Source organism: Anomalospiza imberbis, chromosome 5 (genome assembly GCF_031753505.1).
Source record: "Anomalospiza imberbis isolate Cuckoo-Finch-1a 21T00152 chromosome 5, ASM3175350v1, whole genome shotgun sequence".
NCBI lineage: Eukaryota > Metazoa > Chordata > Aves > Passeriformes > Viduidae > Anomalospiza > Anomalospiza imberbis.
The window spans coordinates 37,722,243-37,747,321 of NC_089685.1; the positions used below are offsets into that span (position 1 = coordinate 37,722,243).

At 36.1% G+C, this 25,079-nt stretch overlaps 1 protein-coding gene across 14 annotated transcripts in view; it reads left to right on the forward strand.

The window, feature by feature from the left end:
* Nucleotides 1-25,079, forward strand: part of NAV3 (neuron navigator 3) — a 515,975-nt gene that overhangs the window by 483,201 nt on the left and 7,695 nt on the right. For all 14 annotated transcript variants that reach the window (XM_068190278.1, XM_068190277.1, XM_068190279.1 and 11 more), the window contains 14 exons: nt 3,954-4,037; nt 5,700-5,811; nt 7,078-7,199; nt 9,010-9,182; nt 11,472-11,625; nt 14,506-14,680; nt 18,362-18,459; nt 19,103-19,198; nt 19,451-19,619; nt 20,366-20,601; nt 22,567-22,721; nt 23,608-23,679; nt 24,093-24,289; nt 24,906-25,024. In XM_068190278.1, the coding sequence (XP_068046379.1) occupies nt 3,954-4,037; nt 5,700-5,811; nt 7,078-7,199; nt 9,010-9,182; nt 11,472-11,625; nt 14,506-14,680; nt 18,362-18,459; nt 19,103-19,198; nt 19,451-19,619; nt 20,366-20,601; nt 22,567-22,721; nt 23,608-23,679; nt 24,093-24,289; nt 24,906-25,024 (1,962 nt within the window). The remainder of the gene's footprint in view (nt 1-3,953; nt 4,038-5,699; nt 5,812-7,077; nt 7,200-9,009; nt 9,183-11,471; nt 11,626-14,505; nt 14,681-18,361; nt 18,460-19,102; nt 19,199-19,450; nt 19,620-20,365; nt 20,602-22,566; nt 22,722-23,607; nt 23,680-24,092; nt 24,290-24,905; nt 25,025-25,079) is intronic.

Sequence of the window (25,079 nt, forward strand, 5' to 3'; positions counted from 1 at the left end):
CAAGGGCTCAAATTCCAGTGAGCAGCCTGACCCAGCCTGTTCGGAGGGACTTTGATCAGAGCTTTGTACTGTATAAAGCTGAAGGGTGCATGCTTGCAAACTGTAATAGAGCCAGGATGCCAGTAGAAAGCAGAGGGGGTTTGCTGGCTAATGCTCTTGTTTGGCCAGCTCTGAACCGCTATCCTACAGCCAAGCAACAAGATGCTAGCAGGCAACAAACAGAAAAGGTCACCAGATCTACAGTTGCTGCTTGCAATCAGCCCGATCTCCTCTGGCCTTTCACACCTCCTCTCATTCAGCCCTGTCAGGTGGGAGGAACTTTATTTATTTACCTTTGTTTTATAAATCTGAATGCCACAGGTCAGATCCCAAAGTGTGCTGGAAGACAGATGTTTCATACGTGAATGTCATGTCCAAGATAGGGTGTAAACTGAGAGAGCTGAGGTATTTGGGGCTTGCTTGGCTGGCATAGTTTGCTAAGGAAATGTTTAAAATCTGTCATCTTAGCACTGAAGTCATTCCCTAAGCATACATCTGTTTGACTATTTCCAACGGGCATTTCACATGTTAATAGAAGTCAAAATTAATTCATACATGAAGGATATCTACAGATTAAGAGCTGTATATCAATGTAACTAATATGTATGTCATGTTAATGATGGATATATTTTGCTGCAGGCATACTTCAAGTAATGCCCAGTTACTTAACTCTAATTCCAGGATGTCTTTTTTCAGGTATAAATACTGCATTCAATTGTGAAGACATATTTTTACTTTAGAATGAGCATTATATAAAGCAGGTGTAAAACTCAGGCTACTCTTTGAAGTGTTGCAATGATGTGTGTATGCCATGAATGAAACTTCTGAATCTAACACAGAGATTTCTAATCTGTGAGAGACTGGCTGTATCTTAAAAAAAAAAAAAAATTCCTAAATATTTTTACAACAACAAAATAATGGAAACTTTTAGATAAATTAAATCATCCTCAGAAATTGAGGATTAGCAATCCAATCAAAATAAATTACCAAACTTTTAAGTGTAAAAAAGTTTCTAATTAGAATTTTTAATTTCTAATGAACGTTATTAAAGACACAGATACTTCTTTCTCTTTGCTTTAATTGTTCTGTGAATTATTCTGCATTTAACTGTTTAAATACGAAACCTGATCTCAAATGGAGATATATATACATATGTTTAACGTGTACTTCAACACACATATAAGTATACTGATAATTTAGCCTTTTTTCAATCTAAACTTCCTTATTTTGTTGTATAGTCTATCTGTAGGGAAAATCTGCTTAAGTTTTCAAGTCTGAGTTCCCTAGACAGCTGAATAAATGAATATTAGCTACCATGGAGAAAGACAGAATAGTTTATTACTCTGAATATAAAATCAGTTCTTCAGTAGAAGAGTGCTATCTTGTAATAAACATTTAAAGTAATGAACAATGCAATTAAAAGATTTTCTTGAATAGGTTTTGGTCAATGGGACTTTGAATTACATTTCTTTATTATTAGCAAATCAAGATCTAATAGTCTTTATTTGAAATGAGTTAGGAAAAATTCATCATCTTGATCCAATTGCATTTATGATGCAAAAAGTTTGGTATAATATTCCAAGAAGGTAATGTTCTCTGTCTCTGGCTGAATTTTAGTAAGAACCCTTGTGACATGGCTGTCTTTCTCTAAAGGCTATCAGAAAATAACAGTTTCAGTGACCTTTGATGACATTTTTAATGCTGCTTTTTAGTACTTAATTTTTCCTATAAGTTCTTTGTTTATTCATGTACAATACAGGATGAAGTTGTAGCTATGGAATAGGAAAATACTTTACACAAGTATGCATAATTTGGTACCAAAGTACTGTGGTTATTACAGTCTAATTGCTAGAAAAGGACAGAAGCAATGCATAATTAAACAAATTATTCCTCCTTCAAGCCCTCAGTCCCCACTGTAATTCTCAGAGTAAAACAGAACCATGGGCCATCAGCCAAGCCATAGCTTTTTTATGAGGCAGGGAACAGTGAGCTCCATTAGTTTCCTGTTAAACAAAAGTAATGGAGACATTTGGCTAAAATTCTGTAATAGTGCATCTATTTTGTCTCTGATAATGTTCCGAGTCTGTGGTCATCATCTTTGGAAATAAAACACTATAGATTAATCTGGATATTTTTAACATATAGCTAAGTAATGAAGTTAAAAGTAAGTTTAAAAACCAGTTCTTTTTATTTTCTCAGAGGAACAGAGTAGTAAAAACAACAAAAGGCTGTAGTATTGATTGACAGGTTTCCAGGTTCATTTTATCAAAGATTATAACTTCAAGAATGTAGCCTAAGTTATAAATGTTAAAATAGGAAGATATAAAATTACTAGTTAATCTTTAAGAGATTGCATATTTGTCTAGTCTCATGTTTATCTGGAGTTAGTCCTTGTGGTATGTGTCCTTTACCACAAGAGTTATCCCGAAGAGATCCCTGCAGATGCAGAAAGCAGGTCGATTGACCACTACACCTGTAAGTAATTAAGTGTATCTAAGTATACTAATAGTGTAGTTCACAAGGAGTAAACATTTAGTAAGTTCAATAAGAATAAAATAAGTCGTTTTCAAGATACCTAAATATTTATAGCAATCCAAAATTATTTACAAAAAAAAACGTCACTCATCAGTGTAACAGCTCTGAAGCAGAGATGCTGAAGTAGCCCACTATTATATATATGGTAATCTTCTTCTATTTGAGGGATAACATGCAGAGCAAGATGGCAAGAAGCTCTTTTCCCTCTCCTAAAATGCAGAACAAAATCCTTTTTGGACCATGTCTTTTCTTGATTATACCTCAGATTCAGTACAGCCACATACATTCAAACAATTTCAGCAATGCTTGTAAAAGCATGCAGATCTGCAACTGAAAAATTTACCAAGCACTGTGTATGCCTGAACTGCTATAATAAAAACTAAATTTCTTCACCGAGGAATCTCAGTTAATCCATTTGTGTATATAAATATGTTGGGTTGGAGTTTTATTAGAGTGCCAATGTTTGGAGACTTTGTCTATTACCACTTTTGAGATGGTAATGAGAAAATAAGCATTTCCTTATGCTTTTACTATTTGATGTTGGGAGGGAAATGGATGGAATTATATGAACTTCCTTAAAAATGAAATCGTTACTTTCCCTTGGCTTTTCAAGCTGGCTTAACGTATTGGGATTTTTATGACCACTTGCTCTTCTTTGCCATTCAAAGCTCAATGCCAATTAGATCTGATGAAGTATCATTTGTACAAATTTAGTTTGCATACAGTGTTGTTAAAAAAAAAATAAAAGGTTTATTTTTAAAAAATATTTTGGTCTGTTTCAACTTTATTGCTTTTTATACTGAGAAGTAAGACTACCCGTTTTGAGGATTTTATTTTATTTTATGTATATATTTGTACACATTATAAATATTATATTTATATTTTACAAAATATATTTTATACACACACAGACATATATGATCAATATAATAATAATAGACTAAGTGACATTTTATAAGACTAACTGTGATATTTTTTGTTTGAGGTTTGGGATTTTTCTGAAGTGTTTTATTTCTGAAGTTAAAATTTGCTTTTCAAGATAAAGTGCTTGAATTCCTGTTTTGAAGAGTCCAGTAATTGAAAATAATTGCTCCTGGACTTTGGGAGCAGACTACTTCTGGCTAATATATCAGTAAACTTAAAGCCAGGCATTAAATCCATAACTCATTTCCAGGCAGAGATACCTGAGCTAATCTCAGTGGGGGCTAAAGAAGCCTGAGGAACACTGGGTTCATTTGGCTGATTCATCTATCCAACTTAGCTCCATCTGAGTTTGTACTAATATTAAAGAGCTGGAGAAAATGTGCTTGAAGGAAAAACATACTTTTAAAAATCAAATAGATCTGGGAAAATTGCCATATGTCATCTTTCTTTCACAGGCTCATCTAGTAGCAGCTTTTGAAAAAAGCTTGGGAAATATGACAGGCCGATTGCAAAGTCTAACAATGACAGCTGAACAAAAGGTAGGTTTATCAAAGCAGATGCTTTACCTTAGAAAATAGTCAGAAAATTATGTTAGAGTTTTGTTTAAAAAATACTGAAAGGAAAAGGAACATCTGTGACAATAAGATTTTTCTTTAATGGTTGCTGCAATTAAATTTTCACGAATGTCCAGCAGCATCTGGAATGCTATACAGCATCAGGTTTACACAGATAGTGTCATAAAATTATTTGAAGATAAAATCTTTCATTTCCAGAATTCAGTTAAAACATGTGTGACTTTGGGTTTACTCCATACTGAAAGATCCTGTAACAAAAACTTATCATAAGCTGCTGCTGCAGTGCTTCATTCCAGCCTCCCAGCACCACCAGAACGATTGAATTTCAGGAAAAAAAGAAGTTTAAGTAGAGAAAAATAGCTTAATTGAGAAAGTTAATAAAGGTCAGGCATCCTATCCATAAGTAAACAGTTTGGGTTTTCGCTTTTTCACTGTGCTGTTTTGTCTAATGAGGGGAAAAATACTCTAAACCTGATACAAAGAAATTTAATGAGTCCTTTTACCAAGCTCAGGATTAAAAGGCTGCTTAGCACCTTCCAGGATTGAACTTCTGCAGCTTTCTACCGTTACGAATTTTGAACAATGTCCTATTAATGGAAAGGCCTCCTTGACCCAAACTATGAAAGAAACTGTTTATCTGTGAGCTGCTAGTCACCACTGGAGTCTGTAACTGTCTACAAAAATAACATTTCAAAGTCTGGTTGAGCACCAACAGATGAAATGTGGCAAGACTCATTGTGAACTGGATAGAAAATATTTGTATTACTTGCTTTTGTTTCATCTTACAGGAGGGAAAGAAAAAGAACACAGTCACAATGGAATTTTCTTAAAACCAAAACTTTTAACTATTTTACAAAGTATAATTCCATCAGAAGGTTTTCTTTCTAGAAGGCTTAAGCAGTGACATTGAAACAGATCATCTCCAAGTTTCTTTGCCAAAAGATTTAGAACTTCTTCTTTTCCTTCTCTTCTTTTCTCTGTTGAGTTTAAATTCCTTTAACCCTAATTATAAAGGGTTAAAGAACCCTAATTATATAGGAAGGAAACTGGAAGGACAGGGAGTAATAAATAAAATATTGCTTATAAAAGCAGTAATAAAATATATTTTGTAATAAAAATCAGCTGTACATTCTAATACAGAACTTCCTGCACTCAAGTGGAGTAACTTTACTTCAACTTGCAGAACAGTTTCTATTAAACAGGGGCTTTTTAATTGAATTAGTATTTAACAAGTTAAATATTTTTAATTTATCCATTAAACAGTAGCCTCACATATTAAAGGATGTACTTCAAATGGTTTGATTGTCTTTTGCAATAAAGTCATTGAGCTTTTCTTAATTTTATATTGACTAGTCAGTTGAGACCCTTTTTAGATTACTCCGTATTAAAATGTTTTTCTTCTTAAAAATAGCATGGTTGCTTTATATCGAGTAAATGTAAAATAGATTAGTTAACTTCAGTATCTTTGGAGAGAAAGTATGCATTCTTTTTATTGTTGCCCATATGTTCACCCAAGCAGTCCCATGATCTTTAATTTGAACACTCTTCTATTGCAATTTTTTCTTGTAGCTTAGACAAACATTGTTCTTTTGCCATTATTTTTATCTCTCTTTGCTCTTCCCACAGGAATCTGAGCTTATAGAGCTAAGGGAAACCATTGAAATGCTGAAAGCCCAGAATTCTGCTGCACAAGCTGCTATTCAAGGAGCCTTGAACGGCCCCGATCATACCCACAAAGGTATGGGTTTGTCATTATGAAAATAAATGCAGAGGTTTTCCCCAGGAAAAAAAAAAAAAAGCTAAGTCACTACTTTTCTGTTGTTTGGGAACTCTGTTGCAAGGCAAAGCACATTCTGAAGTGAATGGTACGCATACTTGCGGTATTTCCAGAGCTGGAAACCTTGCACAAGTTTCCTGTCTGCCGAACTTTCTGGAGCTTTATATTCTTAGAGCTGAGTGGCCAGGAATTGATCGAGAGTTAACCATGTCCCTGCAATTGACTAATGAAGTACACCCAAGACACAAGGGAAGTCTTACGGTATAACATTGTTACAGCTTGGGAATCCAGTCAAAGTTGTAGCTTTGTAAACTGGTGTTTTGTAAGAGGCAGACTGACAACAGCTCAGCTCCTTCATGAAATGCTGAATCAGTGCAGGAAAGCAGATTTTAAATTCCAGATGTCAAATTAATTTGTCATTACAGTTAGGCCGATATTGCATGATAAATATGTACTTCAAAAGTGCCTGCTGATAAGCAACAGCAAAGGAATTACTTGAAAAAAAATAATTGCAGTATTCGTTTTTGAGAGTGTTATTGATCTTCCATTAGAGAGGTCATTTTTTAGGTGTTTGCCTGAAGGTCATTTCACTGCATGACTTGAGTGTAGCAAAGTGAATTTTTAGGAAGTAGAAAATAATCTAAAAAGTAATTTCCCTTGGTATTAGTGGGCATGTTCTGCAAGAATAATTTCCAGTGATTAAGATATAGTTATCAGAGACTTTTAAGAAATTGAAACTCAGAAGCCCCACCAACCATTTTTAATATTCTCCACTTAGTGGTTATTTTGTTTCATTCATTTTTAATGAACTCATGCCTGTTTCTTTCCATCATGATACATTAGAAGGTAGCATCTGAATGCTGATTAGGGCTGCTACGAGTAGTGCCTACACTCCTCAGAACTGTAGTACATGTGGCAGTGAAATGTCAAGTAATCCATGTGCTCAGTTATGAGGATACACGTGCATAGATTGCTGTGAAGGGTCATTGCCTTCAGGGCAAGAACATCCTAGTTTGGAGAAGCCCCTAAGTAGTGGACTAATTGTATGCATCCCCCTCAGTCCCTATGTGGTTTCTCACAGGCTTCAATAGCTTGAATCTGAGCCACTGCAAGCATCAGTGCCATTTATGTTCATTTAGACTGCCTTTGAGGAGGCAGATGCTACATAAATATAAGAATTATTATTGTAATATTGAAACAGATTTCACAGTAACTTCTTTTCTTTAGATTTACGTATAAGGCGGCAACATTCTTCAGAAAGTGTTTCCAGTATCAACAGCGCTACAAGTCATTCCAGTATTGGCAGTGGTAATGATGCTGATTCCAAAAAAAAGAAAAAGAAAAACTGGGTGAGTACCCAGCAAGTTTAAGCCTCTCTTTTAGCTAATGTGTCATTTCCTAGTGTCTGAGTAACATAATGGTCCATTTCATCTGCAATGTTCTTGTGGGACCAGATGGATATCAAGAAATTAATTTGTATCCATACTGTGACACTACCAGCAAACTAAAAATTATTGAATATCAGCAGGGTTTTATTTGCATAAGTCAGAGTAATTAAAACAAACAAAAGTACAAGCAACAATTACAACAACAAAACAACAACAACATAAATTTAAAATAGCTGTTGTGACCAAAACCACCTCTGGGCCACATTAAAACCCTGTTTGATTTTTCTTCAGTTGGACTTCGGTTCAAAAGCTTATCTCAAATATATTACCCAGCTATGGAGGGAGTTGAAATCAGTTAAGAGTTCTCACTTAAAAGTACTACGGTGTTTAAAGAAATTAAAATGTTGCTCAACCGCAACATGCAAATACCACATACTGCTAAAGATTTAATTAAATGCTTTCAGTAAAGAATCAGAAAATATGTTATTCTTGTTTTAAAAATATTATCTGCATAAACATTTGTTTTAAAATACTGATGAGCCTTCATTCCCTTGATTTGTAATTCCACACTCTTTCATGTTTCTGCAAGGTGAACTCTAGAGGAAGTGAGGTGAATATAAACCATGGAAAAGTTGGCATGCATCTATAAAAAACCCTATCTTGGCATGATTGCTATTTATTTTGGCAGTAGGCTTTTATACCTTCTAAAACCAGATTATCCTGTATGTCTTCTCAGTTTGTCTTTATTAATTTTAATCTCAAAGTTTAGGCTATAGAAAGGGGGAGTGTAGCCAAAATCCATTTCTTTCTCTTCAGACATCATGAGCTGGAAAGGACTTAAATATTGTTTCTCATTAAGATCAGTGGTCACACTCCCCAGTCTCCAATTATATCATGAGAATTATATGTTTGAAGTCCTCATTTTTTCATAGAGGAACCAGCTGGTTGTTGTTTTCTGGACAGTTTTGATCAGAACAACTCTCAGAAAATAAAAATAAAACCTGTATTTTTCCTAAGATGAGTAAGTTCTGTATTTAGACAAAGGTATGAACAAATGAGCTAGTTAATTTTAACTGCAGACAAAACTGTTGTCATCTTGGCTTCTGAAATAAATGGCTCTTTGGCTATTCTGTCCCTTTTCAATACTGGATACAAGCTTCTAGGGGGAAAAGGCAATGCTTGTATGTTCAGAGATCTTACCACTCTAAAGGAAACTGCAACAAACAGTATATACCTTTCAGCTAACATTCTTCTCAATAGTACAAGACAAACCTCATGTTCCCACTTAGATCCTGTTGATTGTGATCCAAATCATAGCATTTGCATAGTTTGACCATTCAAAGTTTTAATGGGGAAAATAAATTGGCAAACTCTGTAAATTGGACTTGTCTTTCGATTTCAGCATTTTGTTCTGCCTGTACCTAGATTCAAAGTGGTTATTTAAAGCCACACTTTGAAGGGAATGCCATGGGAATGGGATTCCACTGGAGCTTAATGGCTTTAAATGAGCACCCCTCCCCAACAGCTCTACCACTCGGTCCTGCACTTTTTCCATAGCATTACTTCTGCACTGCGCTGGATTAATAAAGTCAAAACAAAGCACTGTACCATGTTTGTAGAGATACTGTGTTGCATATGTTAATACCTTGCTTCTGCATACTGACCTCAGGCAGTGGCTAGGATGGCATCTGCAAACTAACTCTTCAAAACATGAGCTGCACATAAAGTGCTGTGATGAGGAAAATGATCTTGCTCTGTATTTGTTTTCCAGCTAAGAAGCTCTTTTAAACAGGCCTTTGGAAAGAAAAAGTCCACCAAACCTCCTTCCTCACATTCAGACATAGAAGAGCTGACAGATTCCTCCCTTCCTTCCTCACCTAAATTGCCCCACAGCTCAGGAGAGAGTGCAACAACATCGATGAAACCATCCCAGTCAGCATCTGCGTAAGTGTCTCTTGGCAAATGGCATGGGCTGGGAAGCAGACCTCCTCCAGAATGGCCATTTGCAGTTCAGAAAGCATTGTCAACAACTGTGATCTTTTAATCCTGAGCTCCATCCATTTGCCAGATTTCTCGTGAGCTTCACCCTTTACACACTGGTTCTGCAGCAACTCTTTATTCAGTCATAATCTTTCATACTTTTACAGAATTTACCCAAAATCACCTAGCTATACAAACTTCCAAAAGCTTATTTTGTGCTCTCCCTGCACCATTAACAATTTTATTGTATCCACTCAGCAAAGGCCAAATGCTAGCATTTCCTTGTTTCCTTTTTTCATGACATTCTAAAAATAGAAAATTCTAAAATACATTTTTTTAAATTTTTACAGTATAATCATTCCTCCTGTTACTACTTTATCTACTTTGTAGCTACTGATGTATATATTTTTTAATCAATTTCCCCTCTTTTATCAGCTTGAATTTTTTTGTGGGATTTTACTTTTATATTTTATTCAAATCACCACCCTGAAGGTTTCAGGTCTGAGTCAACAGCTCTCCAATTTCTAAAGTATTTTTTGAATATCTGCGATGTTCTTATAGATTTCCCAGCTTTTTCTTATTCATATTCCTCTGCTTTTTTTTTTTTTTCATTCTGCTAAACTCATAACTCTAAGATGGAGAAATCAACCTCTTTGAACCAAAAAATGCCTACTAGTGATGCTAGCTGTACTTTTCTTCTCCTAATTGAGAATAATCAGGTCACAATTACTTTTTCTTAAGGCGCTCAAGGAATTATAGTCTCATGACTGTTTTATTAGACAATAAATGGAATATGCATGGAAATAAAATTTCATTTCTTATTTGCTTAGCATAGGCAGAAAAAGCTCTAACATAATATTCGGGGGAAAAAAATCCTAGTGTATGTCTTTCTTGATCTTTAATCACATTTAAAATATGTATGCATGTTTTGAATTATATTAATTATTTTTCTTCCTCTATTTGACATGTATTTTATTTGCCATGAACTTCATCTTCCCTTTGCTTACGATTTCTTCATATATTTTCCTGATGGAGTCTCGCGTTCTAAACCATTACCTTTACTTTCTTCCAATTGCATCTGTCTAATACCTGTGTGTGCAGGTCATCTCTAGTCTGGGCATCAAAGAAAAGGCAAAACGGTCGTGTGGTCTACAAGCATAGATCCCGGTAAAACTGAGTGTGGGGCATGGAGTTGTATACCCGACTGCTGACCTGAAGAGTGCTGCATCTTCTTTCCCAAAATGCATTTGCATGCCTTCTGGCAATTAAATGCTGACCTTTGTTTCTTTTTTTTTCTTTTTTTTTTAATATTAGCAGTAATAATCACAATAATAATACTTATTTTCATAAAATACTTTTCATATTGAAATTTTTCTGAAAATATTAACTATTTATAGTCACAGTAATTAAGAACAAATAACATTTACTGAATTGACTGGAAATACTGCTTAGTGTAACAATGAAGCCAAAGTTCAGTGTTTTATTTTCTACTGTTGGTTCTGATGATGATACAAAGAGGGAAAGCAGTCTGACAGGAGAGCTAGACAGTTGTGGGTCCCTAAGCCAGTCAGTTTCAATCTTTTCTTACACTATAATGGTTTCTTCCCTTGAAATAAATGCTTATGAGAAATAACCACATGGTAATCCAGTCTTCAAGGGAAAGAAACAAAAACCAACCCACATGATTTCATATATCGTACATTACAAAATGACAGGCTATAGGCAAAACATCAGCCATCACAAATCAAAACCATTACAGATCAAAATCTTCTAGACTATAATTTCAAGGACTGTCCCTTTGTGTAATATTCATATCTGAGAAAAATATTGATGCCTAACAAATAATAAATATCAGCAGTACAGTTTAATCAACACACATCAGTCCTGACTACTGTTAATTAGAGAAATCATAAACTTTGCACCAAAGAAATTATGTGAGTATAAAATCCAGTTAAAACCAATGGATGATAGACACTCAAAGATACCTGAAAAATAGTTAAGCATTTGTTTTTTACCATAGTGAACTAAAACTAAAAAGCTGTAAAGCAATCTGATCACTTTTTCTGGAGAGGGCTTTTTATCCTTTTTTAATTTGCAGTTTGATCGTTTTCATGCTTCTTTGATAAGTTTCTTTCTTCACTCATAGGTTTCACCAGCAGCAAGCATTTTTCTGTTCTTTGATATTTAATAATGACACTGCTTTGGGGAGAGAGCCTTCCTTTAATCTCTTGCCTGTTTCCTGCTCCTCTTTAGGATCTGTGAGTGCACAGAGGCAGAGGCTGAAATTATTCTTCAGCTAAAAAGCGAGCTGAGGGAGAAGGAGCTAAAATTAACGGATATTCGTCTGGAAGCCCTCAGCTCTGCACACCATCTGGATCAGATCCGGGAGGCCATGAACCGCATGCAGGTCAGTGCAGTAGCTTAAGTGATGACAGATGCACACCAAAGGTATGACTGGTGTGTTTCCTTTCCCAGGACTTTGTTTCAGGCACCAAAAAACTGTCAATGCAAAGTAAATAGTCGGATTGGCAGTACTTCTGAAGGATGGGTGTGATAAGTTTTCACCTTACAATAAAGACATTCTTAGCATGTATATTAATCGCTAAAATGTGTTTAAGAGATATGGAAGAAGACATAATCCTTACCCAAAGGATATTTATTATCTCAAGCCTATAACTGGGGTTAGCAACATGACAGAGAAGCAGATCAAAAAGTGATTTCTACAGCATTTCAAATCCTTGAGCCATGGAGGGGGCCAGGATGTTATGTGCATACTCTTTCATCATTTCTGATTTCTAACTAAGCAATGGCTTGCCAAAGCAAAGAATGTAAAATTGAACTAATTACTGTATCCAGCATCATACAATTCTGCTACATTGCTTTGTTACACTGTCCCAATTCCTTTGAACACATTTTTTCATTAGAAGATTTTCCCTTTCAAGAGGCTGAAAGGATGCAAAAAGAATGGCAGTGTTCTTAAGTGGAGCACAGAGCTTTATGGGACTCAATTCTGTTGCCTGCATGCAAATGCCCAGTACTATGGTGGGTGCCCAAAAGTATCTATAATGTCCACACAGTGGAACTGGGCCTTTCTGGAATGGCAGCTAAGATACCTATGTCATCCCTGAAGGTACTCTAAATCTGTATTTGGGGAACAGAAGCAAGGCCATGGGTTGGGGATTCAGGTTGAGGCAGAGTTGGCCACATTTAAAAGTCTAGGAATGAGCTGCATGATAAACTTCTATTGTAGTCAATCGAGTTTTAGTTCTGTAGTAGTGAGGGCTAAAGAGCTATCCCAAAATTACCCTGAGATAGCTACAGAAAGTGAAATGGAGTTCCTTGAGCATAGGCACTTCTTACCATTTGAACCAGCCTCAAGTATTTGCATCTGCACAGGACAGGAAGGTTTAGCATTCTTCCGTGGAAGACCATATTTGCCATGCCACTGGAAACCCACATTTGCACAGCTGAATCCAGCCCAGTGCCTTGCCGGCTGAATTGTTCTGTGTTGGGTGCTTAGGTCAGGGGCACCTTTAGGCACTTGTGTGTAGATGCCTACAGCACCTGATTTCATAACTACAGAAATGGTGTGCTTGATGTCTTTTCTAGACCTCCTTGTTTACTCAATGCTTGTATCAGTCTCAGCCAGATCTTTAAACATCTCATCTATTGTACCTGCCATCTTCCCAGGTGCTCACACTACTAGGTGCCGACATTAGCGTGGGATATTTGGCTGAACTTCAATTAGAGGGAAGTCTTAATCAAGAACTGGTCAATAAATACGGTTTCATTTGTCCAGACATAAGTAAGGCATTGATCTCGAGGCACTGAAAGTTTTAAGGAACTGTGAGGAACAGAATGCAGTTAATTACAGTGGTGGAGAAAAAGATGTGAAGACTTATCATCTGATTACAGTCTCATACTGGGAGATGAGTGCCTAAACCAGGCGAACTCCCCAGAGGGAGGAGTCTGCTGTAGGCACAGTTCTCCAAAGTCGGAACTTCCTCAAATCTGGGCAGAGGCAACTAGTTGAGATGCTATTACTGGTAATCACCATTTCTGAAGTTCACCCAAAAGAGCAGGCAGCCACCTTGCAGTTGCCAAACTGTAATATTTTAGAGGATTGATGAGAATTGGTAAGGGGAAAAATAGGACTGGTGGAAGTGATACATGAATACTTTCAGATTCAAAGCACCTTAAAAACCTAAAGCTCAGGTGAATGGAAGACTGCTAAGAGCTATGTAATTAAACAGCATAAATTGCAGAGTGGGTCCTGATTTGCACCCTAGACTAAACTGATACACCCATCTATTGCCTTCTGTTACTATTATGCTGGTTTGTCCTTTCCCTTTCACTGTCTCCTCACCTGTGTGTATGTGATCTAATCCTTTTGTAGCTGTAGAAGGGTTTTTATGGTGCTATCTATCCCTTATGTTTTTACTTGTATAATATAGCTGTGCAGCCTCCATTTAAAAAGTGAGACTTTTAGCAGAGTTATAGTGACTGTAGAAATAAATTTGATGTGCAGAACCATCTGCAAGAATAAGCAGTTGCTTTGTAATGCACTATGTGAAGCGACTGGAAGCTAGATTTAGATGGTACCAGGCTGTTCTCAGTCTAAGTTTTCGTTTTATTATTGTACATTCAATAATCACTTGGCACCACAGAGGATTTAGCTAAAAAATTCTAGTTGTTCTGATTCATCTGTCACTGTCTGTTTTCATCAGAGAGTTTTCTCATTGCTATGTGAACAATCCTGTATTTGAATGATCAAAAATCTCATTTGATAGCAATAAGGGATATGAAACTGTTAAACTACCAATTTCTAATTTTTAATTTAATTTCTCTGTGAAGTTACTGCTTAAATTTTATATTCAATGGCAGTAACAAATTTCTGTGACTTTAGAAACATTGACATATCCAGTAACTTTCTTAACTAACTGTTACCTTAAGTATTTGACAATAGAAAGTAGCTGAAAAAAAAATGGGGATAGCTGGGAAAATTCTAATCACACTCACATTATGGTCAACTGTACAATAAGCACAAAAGCATGAAGCTGGTATTATTTAGGATCTGTCTTGAGGCAAAAGCTAAAACAAGGTTATTGGGGGCTTTCCCTTCATTTAAGAAGTAAAGGCAATCCAGTTTTCACTGTTTTATCTCTGTTGTGAAAGTGGTAAACGAGTTAACTGGCTCAAGGGAACAGCATCACCAGACTAGCCACCAACATTGGTTTTCCAAAATAATAATGTCCTGTGCTTTGGTGTTGATTTCTTTTGTATGTAGAATGAAATTGAGATTCTGAAAGCTGAGAATGATCGCTTAAAGGCAGAGACTGGAAATACCGGAAAGCCTGCCCGGCCATCATCAGAGTCATCAAGCAGCACATCATCTTCTTCATCACGGCAGTCACTAGGACTATCTCTGAACAATTTAAACATCACAGAATCGGTTACATCAGGTAAGCATACTTTGGGCACATGCATGTCTTAGCAGTTAGTAAGAATTTTTCAACCTCTTAATGGGCCACACAGGAGAAGCATGACTGGAAATCAAAACACATCATATCATTCAGGTTAACATCAAATATATATTCAGTAACAGAGAGGATGAAGAATGCTGGTGGTCATGTCTGAACTGTACCTTTTAGAAGCCCCTGAACAGCAGTAACAGACTGCTCATTATGTTTGCTTTGTTCCTAGCTATGACACTCTCTGCCTATATTAAGAGAGTTTACAAAGAGTTTGCAATACTCTTTGGTCATCCAATTTGCGATTTCTTTGAAAATAAATATCTCTTGAAATATACATGACAACTGTATTTTTCTATTATCTTGCCCATATGGGACAAATATGAGTATAGTATGTGAAACTTTCTTCTTTTTGTTTACAGATTTTAGCTCCCTTAACTTGACTTCATATTTGCAGCTAAGGCAGAAGGTGGTCTCAGTTAGCTTTATCCCTAACATTTTTTTAAATTTGGTTCAGTTAGTTAGCTGTACTAAATCACCATTTATCACAGGAGCCAAACCCCTCCTGATCAATTGGGCACTCTCATTGTCTTCTGTGAATGAAAGAAAGCAAGCAGAACTTTGGTCCACATCCTTAACATTAACACTTGATTATTTTCCATGCCACAGATTTTATGATAATAAGCCTTCTACATTTGTTTTGATAATGTATCCAAGAAACAGAAGTGCTGTCTCTAACATTAGAACCGGGAGTAGAGCAGGAGCAAAGAAGCACTCATTAGCATGGACACCACAGAAATTATAATGCAGTCTCTGGAAGCAATAAAAATGTGGCTAATAATTGTGGAAAGAGTCTAGGCAAGAGTACAGGTGGGAATATGCCAAACTGACTGTAATTTGGATTGGCAGTTAGTCATATTATCTTGCCAGTCATTGATTACACAGATATTTGAACATCTTTTCTGGTTAATATCAGATTTTGTATGAAAATTGGTATATTTTTTTTTACATTACAGCTCTTTGAAAGGTTTAACTTTTAGCATGGAGGACCCTGAACTAGGCCTCAACATGCAATGAGGTGTTGCAAAAGCAAGGAGAAAAAATTTAACTGCTCACAGATCCACACATATTAAAAAAAAAAAAAAAAACAAATGAAAGCAAAACAAAAAAAGTAACACAATTTTTTGCAATATGGTGGTTATAGAATGTCTCTCATGAGTAGCAGTCATTAGGACTTTGTTGTTTGGCACTAACTCTGTCTAGATACAGGAATAAACATGTAGGAAAAAAGGTCTGAAGAAAAGGAGGGGGAACTAGATGAGAATACTGTGGGTGAAGAGAAATGGGAGATAGAAAAGGGAAGGTAAAAGATAAGATAAAAGAATGAAAATGAAGAAAATTAGGAGGAAGTGTTCAGCAAAAGAATAAAAATAATAAAAGCTGGGAAAAAAAAAGAGGAAGGGGAAAACAGGGGAAAGGAAGAAGGAGAACAGGATGACTGGGAGAAGTGGTTTGATTCGATGATATTAGGGGTGTTTCCAGCCTAAATGATTCCATTATTTCATACACTTTATATAATTTTGTGTGTTATTGTTCTAAATGTTTTTCTCACATGCAAAGTAATTACTTGTCATTATAAGAAATTAAAGATATAAGGGTGCCTAATGAGGAGTGGAGAATTTCATTTGATTATTAGTGTAGAATTTTTGATCATTATGATGATCATTTTGTTGCCATGCCAGAGAACTTGGAAGGGTGACAGCTTCCTACTAAGTCTTGTGGGATTTCTGAGACAGCTGGAGTACTACTGAACAAAAGTCCCTTAGATATGGGGAGGTTCGTCATGATGAGGATTAAGCTGAGAGAATTGAGTGCTTTGGCTCATCGTATTATAAAAATACTATTGCTTTCCGGGAGCAATGTCTCCAGTCAACTGTGGTCATCTGGAAATGACCGAGCTATCCGCTGTCACTTCCTAAGGTATGATGATACCCTCCAGATCAGTGTGAGTGGCAACCTGGAATAGGGGTTACAGACACCCTTATTTCAGACAGTCACTGGAGTGAAAGGAGCAAACAAGGACCAGTACAAGACTGGCCCAGAGTGCCAGAGCTCTGACAAGAATTGAACTGAAGTAATCATAGCATGCCTGGCAGGGGGTGATTAAAACAATTAGTACCACTATGAAATTAGGGGCCCTTGGGCATTTTCTCAGCCCCTTGTATCAGTGATAGAGAGAGATCTTTGAAAGTGGAATTTGTTCTTTTCTACAGAGTGGTTCCTCATTCCTAAAGACTTAAAGAAGAATGAATTTAAAGGGCTGTGTAAGGGTCATTTAGAGATTGAAAAATTTCGCAGGGGGATCATATCATAATTTGCCCTCAGACAAACTGTGAAATTATCAAAGCTCTTAGGCTTGCTCAAAGGTTTGTCAAATATGCCAAAACACATGACAAGTGAAGTGAAACATTCAGTGGTGATGCAAAAAATCTGCCTGGAACAGAGCAAGCATAGATTTATTAAAACTCACAAAAAAAAAAAAAGCAGCTTCTTTGTTCAATGAATTAAAAAAAAACCAACAGCAGAATCTGCATCCTAGGTCTGGATGTAAGTTATCAAACTTTTAACATGAAAAAACATGAAAACTTAGTTTTAATACATTAATTGAAATTATATTCATGAGCCTTGTTTGGTTTTCCTTTGAACAAGTGACTGAATCTTACTGGGACCTCATTTAATTTGGATGAAATCTGACCTTGTGCAGACTATATCATGAAGATGATGTAATAACAAACAAGGTTTAGGTTAGGGGATTACTGTGCTGGCCTTTGAAGAAAATGCAAATCCATAATCTCATCTAATTTTATAGTTAGATTAAATGTTTAACAGTAAAATCTCAGAGGGAACTTCTAGAAGAAAGCAGCAATTTTATCACTTGCAGTAAAGCTGTAGGCCCAGCCTGTAACAGAAATACATCTGCTTTCTCATTTTAGGAGTTAATTAAGGGGTAGAAGCAAAGGTGCAGAGCAGATCAAAATCACTCTTCACCTCCAAGAAAAATTAAGCCTTTCCTTAGAGGAATGGCTGAAAATAGAGTCCCATGTTCTGGAGGAATCCAAAGTGGTTTTCTAGTGGGGGTGAAAAGGACTCTATCCATGCTATATGTACAGAAGGCAAAGGAATTATCTGGAAAGTGAAATTAAATGCTATTTTACTTAACAGCAAAAATATCAATGCAAGGATTTCTTATTTTCTCTTCATACAACATTCTAAAGGCCACAAATGAGTGCCCAAAGACATAAATTTAATTTAGTTTTTAAACAACATTACTTTGTGAATATATTGTAATTTTGAAAAAGTTTCAAGAGGGAAAGCAAAGATAAGACTATGATGCAAGATTCTTTTTATTTGTGGATTCTCTATTCATTTCTACATGACTAAAACTCCTAATGTTCCTGCAAAAATTGACAACTTGTAACTTTTTTTCACCTCTGACAGAAATGGTGAATTAGGAATAAGTACAGGTTATAACAATGGCAAGTTGTTGTCATGGCAGCCTTTCTTTTTAACCAAATTTTTAACTTTTAAATCCTTTGAACAAATATTGAACTGATGATCTGAACATAATTAATGTGATTTTTCAGACTGATTACTTCCCTTCTTTTAATGTAGATATTTTGTTGGATGATGTCACTGATGGAGCAATCCACAAAGAAGGTCATAGTGTCAAAATTTTAGTCACTATAAACAAAGGCTATAGTCGGGCCAAGGTAAGTGCATTACCCAGAACAGAATTATAGCTCAAGCAAATGTTGGAATATATAGGTCAATGTTTTTTTCAGTATTTTAAGCCAGGAACTGAAGGGAGATGTCCCATAGATTGCAGCTCTCTTCTCTGTCATCCATGCTCAATACAGTTAGGCATGCTCCATGGACTATAGGCCATACCATATGGCCTCTTTCTGTCTTTGTGATGGCTTAGACACTACTAATTCTTAGTTTAATTAACAGTAGCATGTCCCAGGGCTTGCTGTCTCTGTTTAAAAGTCATTATAAATTAGATCTATACATTGGTCTCCTTAGAGTGCAACTATGAAACTGCTGCTGAAAATTTGTATTGTCATGTTTTCATGTTCTGTGTTATAAAAAATTATAAATACAGTGCAAACTTTATTTTTAGTCACGTCTTTAAAAACACAGATGCAATCAAAGAGCAGAACAAGATTCTGCATTCCCTTCTTCATAAAGATGCATCATAGTCATGCAGTTTATACCTATTTCTGGCACAGGGATTATTACCAAAATTGTAACCTCTCATTCTAAATAATATTCTTCATTAGCAAACTATGACTCTTCATAGAAAACTAATTAGCACCATTTTTAGTCCAGTTTCCAAAAAATCTCTCTTTGCAGGATCAAAAGCCACATGCATACCTGATAGGATCAATTGGAGTCAGTGGAAAAACAAAATGGGACGTTTTAGATGGTGTAATCAGACGTCTCTTTAAGGTAAGATTCTGAAAAATTGGCTTAAGTATTATTACAAATTTTTTTTCACTTTAGAAAATTTCTGTATTCTTTGAGTTGTCTTGCCAGGTTTTTGTTTTGGTTTGAGTTTTTTTTTGATATATAGCTACCAACAACCACTATTAAGCTTTATTCTCAGTGTCGCAGTTCTTTTTTTTTATGACTGTAGGCAGTTTTCCAAATAGCTTTCATTCAATAAATATTTTTATGACTTATGTTTTCATATAATTTCAGGAGTATATTTTTCGAGTGGATCCAACTACTAGCCTGGGTTTAAGCTCTGACTGCATTGCTAGCTATTGTATAGGGGATGTAACTAGAGCCCATAGCCTAGAAGTGCCTGAACTGCTGCCTTGTGGATATCTGGTTGGAGATAATAACATCATCACTGTGAACCTGAAAGGTAAAACACGAAGAATACTTCTGCAGATAGCGTAGAGTTCTACACTGCAGTTCCCTATCCTTTTATGTTTATTTTTCCACACCTGACTTTTCTGTGTTGTGTCTACTTTGAGGGCACATTTATCACATAAACTGTCTGTAAGACATTGCATAATATCTATGGCAGCATTTTGAGGGAAATCTAAGAATGTCTGTCCTCCCCTGCCTGACTGCCAAATCACACCAAAGTACAGATTTCTAAACAGTGGCAAAAATCCAACCTCAAAACAGAGATTACAATGAGAAATACTAATGCTTTATTTAGTTCCACAGGAAAAATTCTATACATTTTAAAAACTCTAGGGATTTGGTATTGGAGGGTAGAGGGGGCCTTCAGGAGTACTTTACATACATTGATGTGACAACTGGTAACCTTTGTGGCTGTCACTTTGACCTTTTTTTTGTCATCATTGCCTATAATGTCTGAAACATATATCTTTGCCTCACTGAGCCTTCTCTTCACATTTACTTTGATTGCATCTCTCCCACTCATCTCAACTCACCACTGCTGTTTAATTTATTGTGGAAGGATACCAGTATTTCTACAGTAAAGAAGTCCTTAACAGAGATTCGCTTTAAAAGATTTGATGTAAAATGTATCTTACCTTGCTTTGCACTGATGCCATGATGCCATCAGGTGCTGGGCCAAGTAACTACCTTAGCAAGGATAAGACAGGCCATTTTTCTTTTATTTTCTTTTATCCCCAGGAGTAGAAGAAAACAGTTTGGACAGTTTTGTGTTTGACACATTAATTCCTAAGCCAATTACCCAACGGTACTTTAATTTACTGATGGAGCATCGCAGAATTATTCTGTCGGGACCCAGTGGCACAGGAAAAACCTATTTAGCTAACAGGCTGGCTGAATATATTATAACTAAATCTGGCAGGAAAAAAACTGAGGATGCAATTGCAACTTTTAACATAGATCACAAGTCAAGCAAGGTAAGTTACAGTTAAAAACATAATCTACTGCCCAATATGTAGTGATGATGCAGAACAGAGTCTGTTAATGGGTGTACTCTTTTGCTGTTCAGTTAACATTTCTTCCTACGAGAATTCAGTCTCCAATCCCAGTGATGTACAGAGACCAGATTTTTCTCTTCTAAACGAACCATTGAAGCGCTGTCAAAGAAGTCTCAATTTTTTGTCCCTTGAGGAAACCTACTTTAAGTATAGATGCAGCATCCAACTCCTATGTAAATTAAATTTTTGAAGTGTCTGTAATTCCTTTGTCAGAAGGTTGGCTATATAGTAATACTAGTGTGACTTGCTTTTTTATGATGATAACATCCGCCTTTGTTAGCAAAATTTCAAAGGGGTGATTTGAAATTACTTTCTTGGGCTCAGTTTCTTCATCAGCACTGGGGAGGTACAACTGCCATGATTTCTGGTGTGCATCGGTCAGGAAGCTGGCCATACTGAAATTGCCTCACACATCATGTCACGTTCCCAGTGATTTACATAGCTCAGATTATCAGGTTTCTAGCAGGACTACTGTGCTAGCCACAGATAATAATATTCACCTGGCTGTCCTGAATTGAGTGTACCCCTAATCTGGTTCCTGGGGGGAAAAAAATGAAAGGGTTTGCCCAGAGCTTTCTGATTTGCACAGAATATAATGAATGCTAATGAAAGAAGGGAGAACATACAGATCCCAAAGGGGCAAAAGGACAGTTCTGGAAAAAATAACTGCTTTTCACTGCTTTTATACAGAGGATTTGTGATACCATTTACTTTGGCAGAGAATGTGTTTATGTTCTATTGTTATACTATACACATCTGTAAAGAAAATTGTCCCACTAAAGAGCCAGCATTTGGATTTCTAGTAAATTGCTTGGTCTGTGTATATTGGTGTTTCACTGTTGTTTTTGGGGTTGGATTAGTTGGGGTTATTTTCCTCTTTCTCTTCTATCAAAATTCATGTAGAATTTTTGAGTTTGTAATAAAAAAAAAAGAAAAAAGAAAAAGCAACATTGTCAAATACCAAGGCTGTTTGAATAATACAGATGATACTATTCCATAGAAGACACCTATAATGTTCCCTGAGAGACACCTGATCATAAAAAGGCAAAGAAAAATCTTTCTTAAAATAAAAAGGTGCATGTTCCCATTAAAGAAGTAAAGATTCTCCTATCCCTAATTCAGAAAATAAAATGGCAATAGGAACTTTTTCCATAATACTGAGCATTTCCAACTCTGACAAAATTAGATACCTCTAGAGATACAGGTGTAAAACTTGACTAGCCCAAATTCTCATGAACAGCTGTTGAAAAAAATATGATTTTTTTGGATTTATAGAAAGCTCTCTTTTACTTCTACACTAAACAGCAGCCAGACAGCTGACAGGAAAGAAGAATTTACACACCAATTTTTTATTATGAGGTGTGATAAAGCATCTCCAAGAAGGCAGGCAGATTTTCAGTGAGAGTGCTGAAAGGAGATAGCTAAGGAGTAGTTCAATACACCAAAATTTTGTGATGGTGTGGTGGGGTTTTGATATATAAATGTGGTACTCATAAGAAGGAAGGTCCAAAAATTAATATGAGTATCCCAGCCCATTGTAAATGGCATATTTTATTGCAATGTATTTTCCTCTGGATATAAGATATATTATCAGCAAATTTCTAAGGAATGTATCCCCCAAGTCAGAATGCTTTAGTCATTTGCCTTGTGTTTATCACCTTTGTTTTTTCCTAGCATGTGGTTTCAATGTTGCCCTGTGTAAGCAGCATGTGTTCCTGCATGTGCAGATCCAGCTGAGTGATCTACAGAAGGAAAACTCTTTAGCAGTCATGTAATCTTTCTGAAGTTTTTTTCCAGTGAAACTACATCTGTGGTGTAATTGGATTAATCTTTTCTGGGCTTGTGTTTTTTTTGTGATTTTTTTTTTAATTAATTCTGCTGAAGGATCTGCGACAATATCTAGCAAACTTAGCTGAGCAATGCAGTGCTGACAACAATGGTGCTGACCTCCCTGTCGTCATAATTCTTGATAACCTCCACCACATCAGTTCACTAAGTGACATCTTCAATGGTTTCCTCAACTGTAAATACAATAAATGGTAGGTAGTACCACTTCTCTCTTCTTGCATACAGGTTTTACAATTAAAAGAGTAAAAGCTCCTTGTTATTTCGCAAAATAAAGTGCCCCAGTGAAAACTTAGGGTCCCATAGGCCATCTGCAAGGCTGTTATGTACTTCAATAATTTTAACCCCTCTCAGCCAAGAAGGTATTTGTCTCCTTCGCTTCATTAACATGACTTCCATGCTTCTCAGTGAGATGTAAATGTACCACAAAATTTAAGAATATACTTAAGCACTTGACTGAATTGTAGTGTTATCCTTTGCACCCTGTCAGATCACACAAGCTCATTAGTAGTGTAAGAACAGCTTACACATTGTAATAGGGGAATTTGGGATAAACCATGCCATAGAGAAGCAGCTGTGAAGCTAGCAGATTTGCCCTTCCCACAGATTTCTTGCAGCAGTGCAGAAGTATAAAGTTGGCTGACTGTCCGTTCTTCTCAAGCAAGAGTAAAAATAATGTTTTCTAGAACTTTTACTGGCCTATAACGTTGGTTATTTCTACTGTAAAAGTAATATCATAGGGACTTGATAAAATCATTGCATGCAATGTCTTACTCATGAGATTCACTGGCTTTTGAAATTAAAAAGCTAAGCATACTGCCAAATTATGAATTACATTAAGGCAGAATTGCTTTATTTATTTCTTCATTACAGATGGGCACTAGTAAACTACATATGTGCAAGAGGGAAATCATACAAGAATAAACATTTTCAAAATTGTACCTCAGAAATATTTTAAATCTATGACTATAGTACACTCAGACTCTTGAAATTGGCCTAGTACAGATAGTGAGAAGGAATATACTCTTAATATTTTAATGAATTCTCCCTCAAAAAATCCTACTGCTTTTATATTTCCAGGCCCTATATTATTGGAACCATGAACCAAGGAGTTTCTTCCTCGCCAAATCTGGAGATGCATCACAATTTCAGGTACATTCTCTCTGTATTTACTGTGGCCATGTTTGCACAGTTCCCTGCTTCTGAGCCCAGTTCCTTGACAAATATTGATCTTGTGTCTCATCACAGTAAAGCATTTCAGTTTCAGTGTCTCTCCTCTGTTGATGGGTCTCGGAATGGTGTTGGGGAATGGTAAAAGAAATAAGATACTGTCTGGCACCTCTAGCAAGTTGCTGAAAATGATTGCATTGTGTCTTCAGCAGTGTCTTGAATTCCTGCTGGAACCTGAAATGGCTGTATTGAAACAGTGAGCAGTAATGAGGTTTATTGGAGCAGTGTTAACACTTGCTGACTAATGAGACTCTATGACATTACTTTCATCTATATATTTAAGAGGAAATAATTTGCTATTCATTGCTTTCTTGACATTTATTTCTTCTACCCAGGTGGGTGCTGTGTGCTAATCACACAGAGCCTGTTAAAGGTTTCTTAGGAAGATATCTGAGAAGGAAACTGATTGAAACTGAAATAGAAAAGAGCATACGCAATAATGAGCTTATGAAAATCATTGACTGGATCCCCAAAACATGGCATCATCTCAACAGCTTCCTAGAAACACACAGCTCTTCAGATGTAACCATTGGTGAGTTCACTGGTGGAATGGTTTGTAATAAGGATGCAGGCTGAGCATTTTAGGGATTTGTGATTTTTTTTTTTTTCCCTTAAGTTGCCATGTCTCAGTGGGAAGCACAACACAGGTATGGGGAATTTGTCTAGTTGTCAGAAAGATTTAAAAGAAAATGGAAAGTTTAATAAGAGAGTATATGTATTTCCTGGTAGTTTTTCCTTTGCTGCTAAATACTTTCAAGTAAAATATCACTTGTTTATAAACTAAATTGAAAAAAAATGACCCCAATAGTAACTTTCCTAAGCTTAATTATTTTCTTCTGCTTTCACACTGCAGTATAATTACAGCAGTAAAAACCCTTGGACCTGCGGTCTTTTAATGGAATAATTGTGTTAGCAAAGATGTCAGCTTTTACATAGCTTTGCCATAAAACTTGTAAGTGTTCATCAGGCCCTAAAATTGGACTAAGTGACACCAGTTCATTTTTAATAACAGGAAACTGTTAGCTCCTTTAGTGCTAGTCCTGTTTTAGTATTCTCTTAACTTGAGCTTGTTCCAGTACTGCTCTTTTAATTTTGAGAAGATTAAGTGTGTTTCCTAGTTAGACCTTTTTTATAACTTGACTTCTCAGGTCCCCGTCTCTTCCTCCCTTGCCCTATGGATGTTGATGGCTCCAGAGTGTGGTTCACAGACCTTTGGAACTATTCCCTGGTTCCATATCTTCTGGAAGCTGTGAGAGAAGGACTCCAGGTATGTAATTTGTTTCCTAAAAATTTTTTTTAATTGCTTTCAAAGGCTTTCTCCA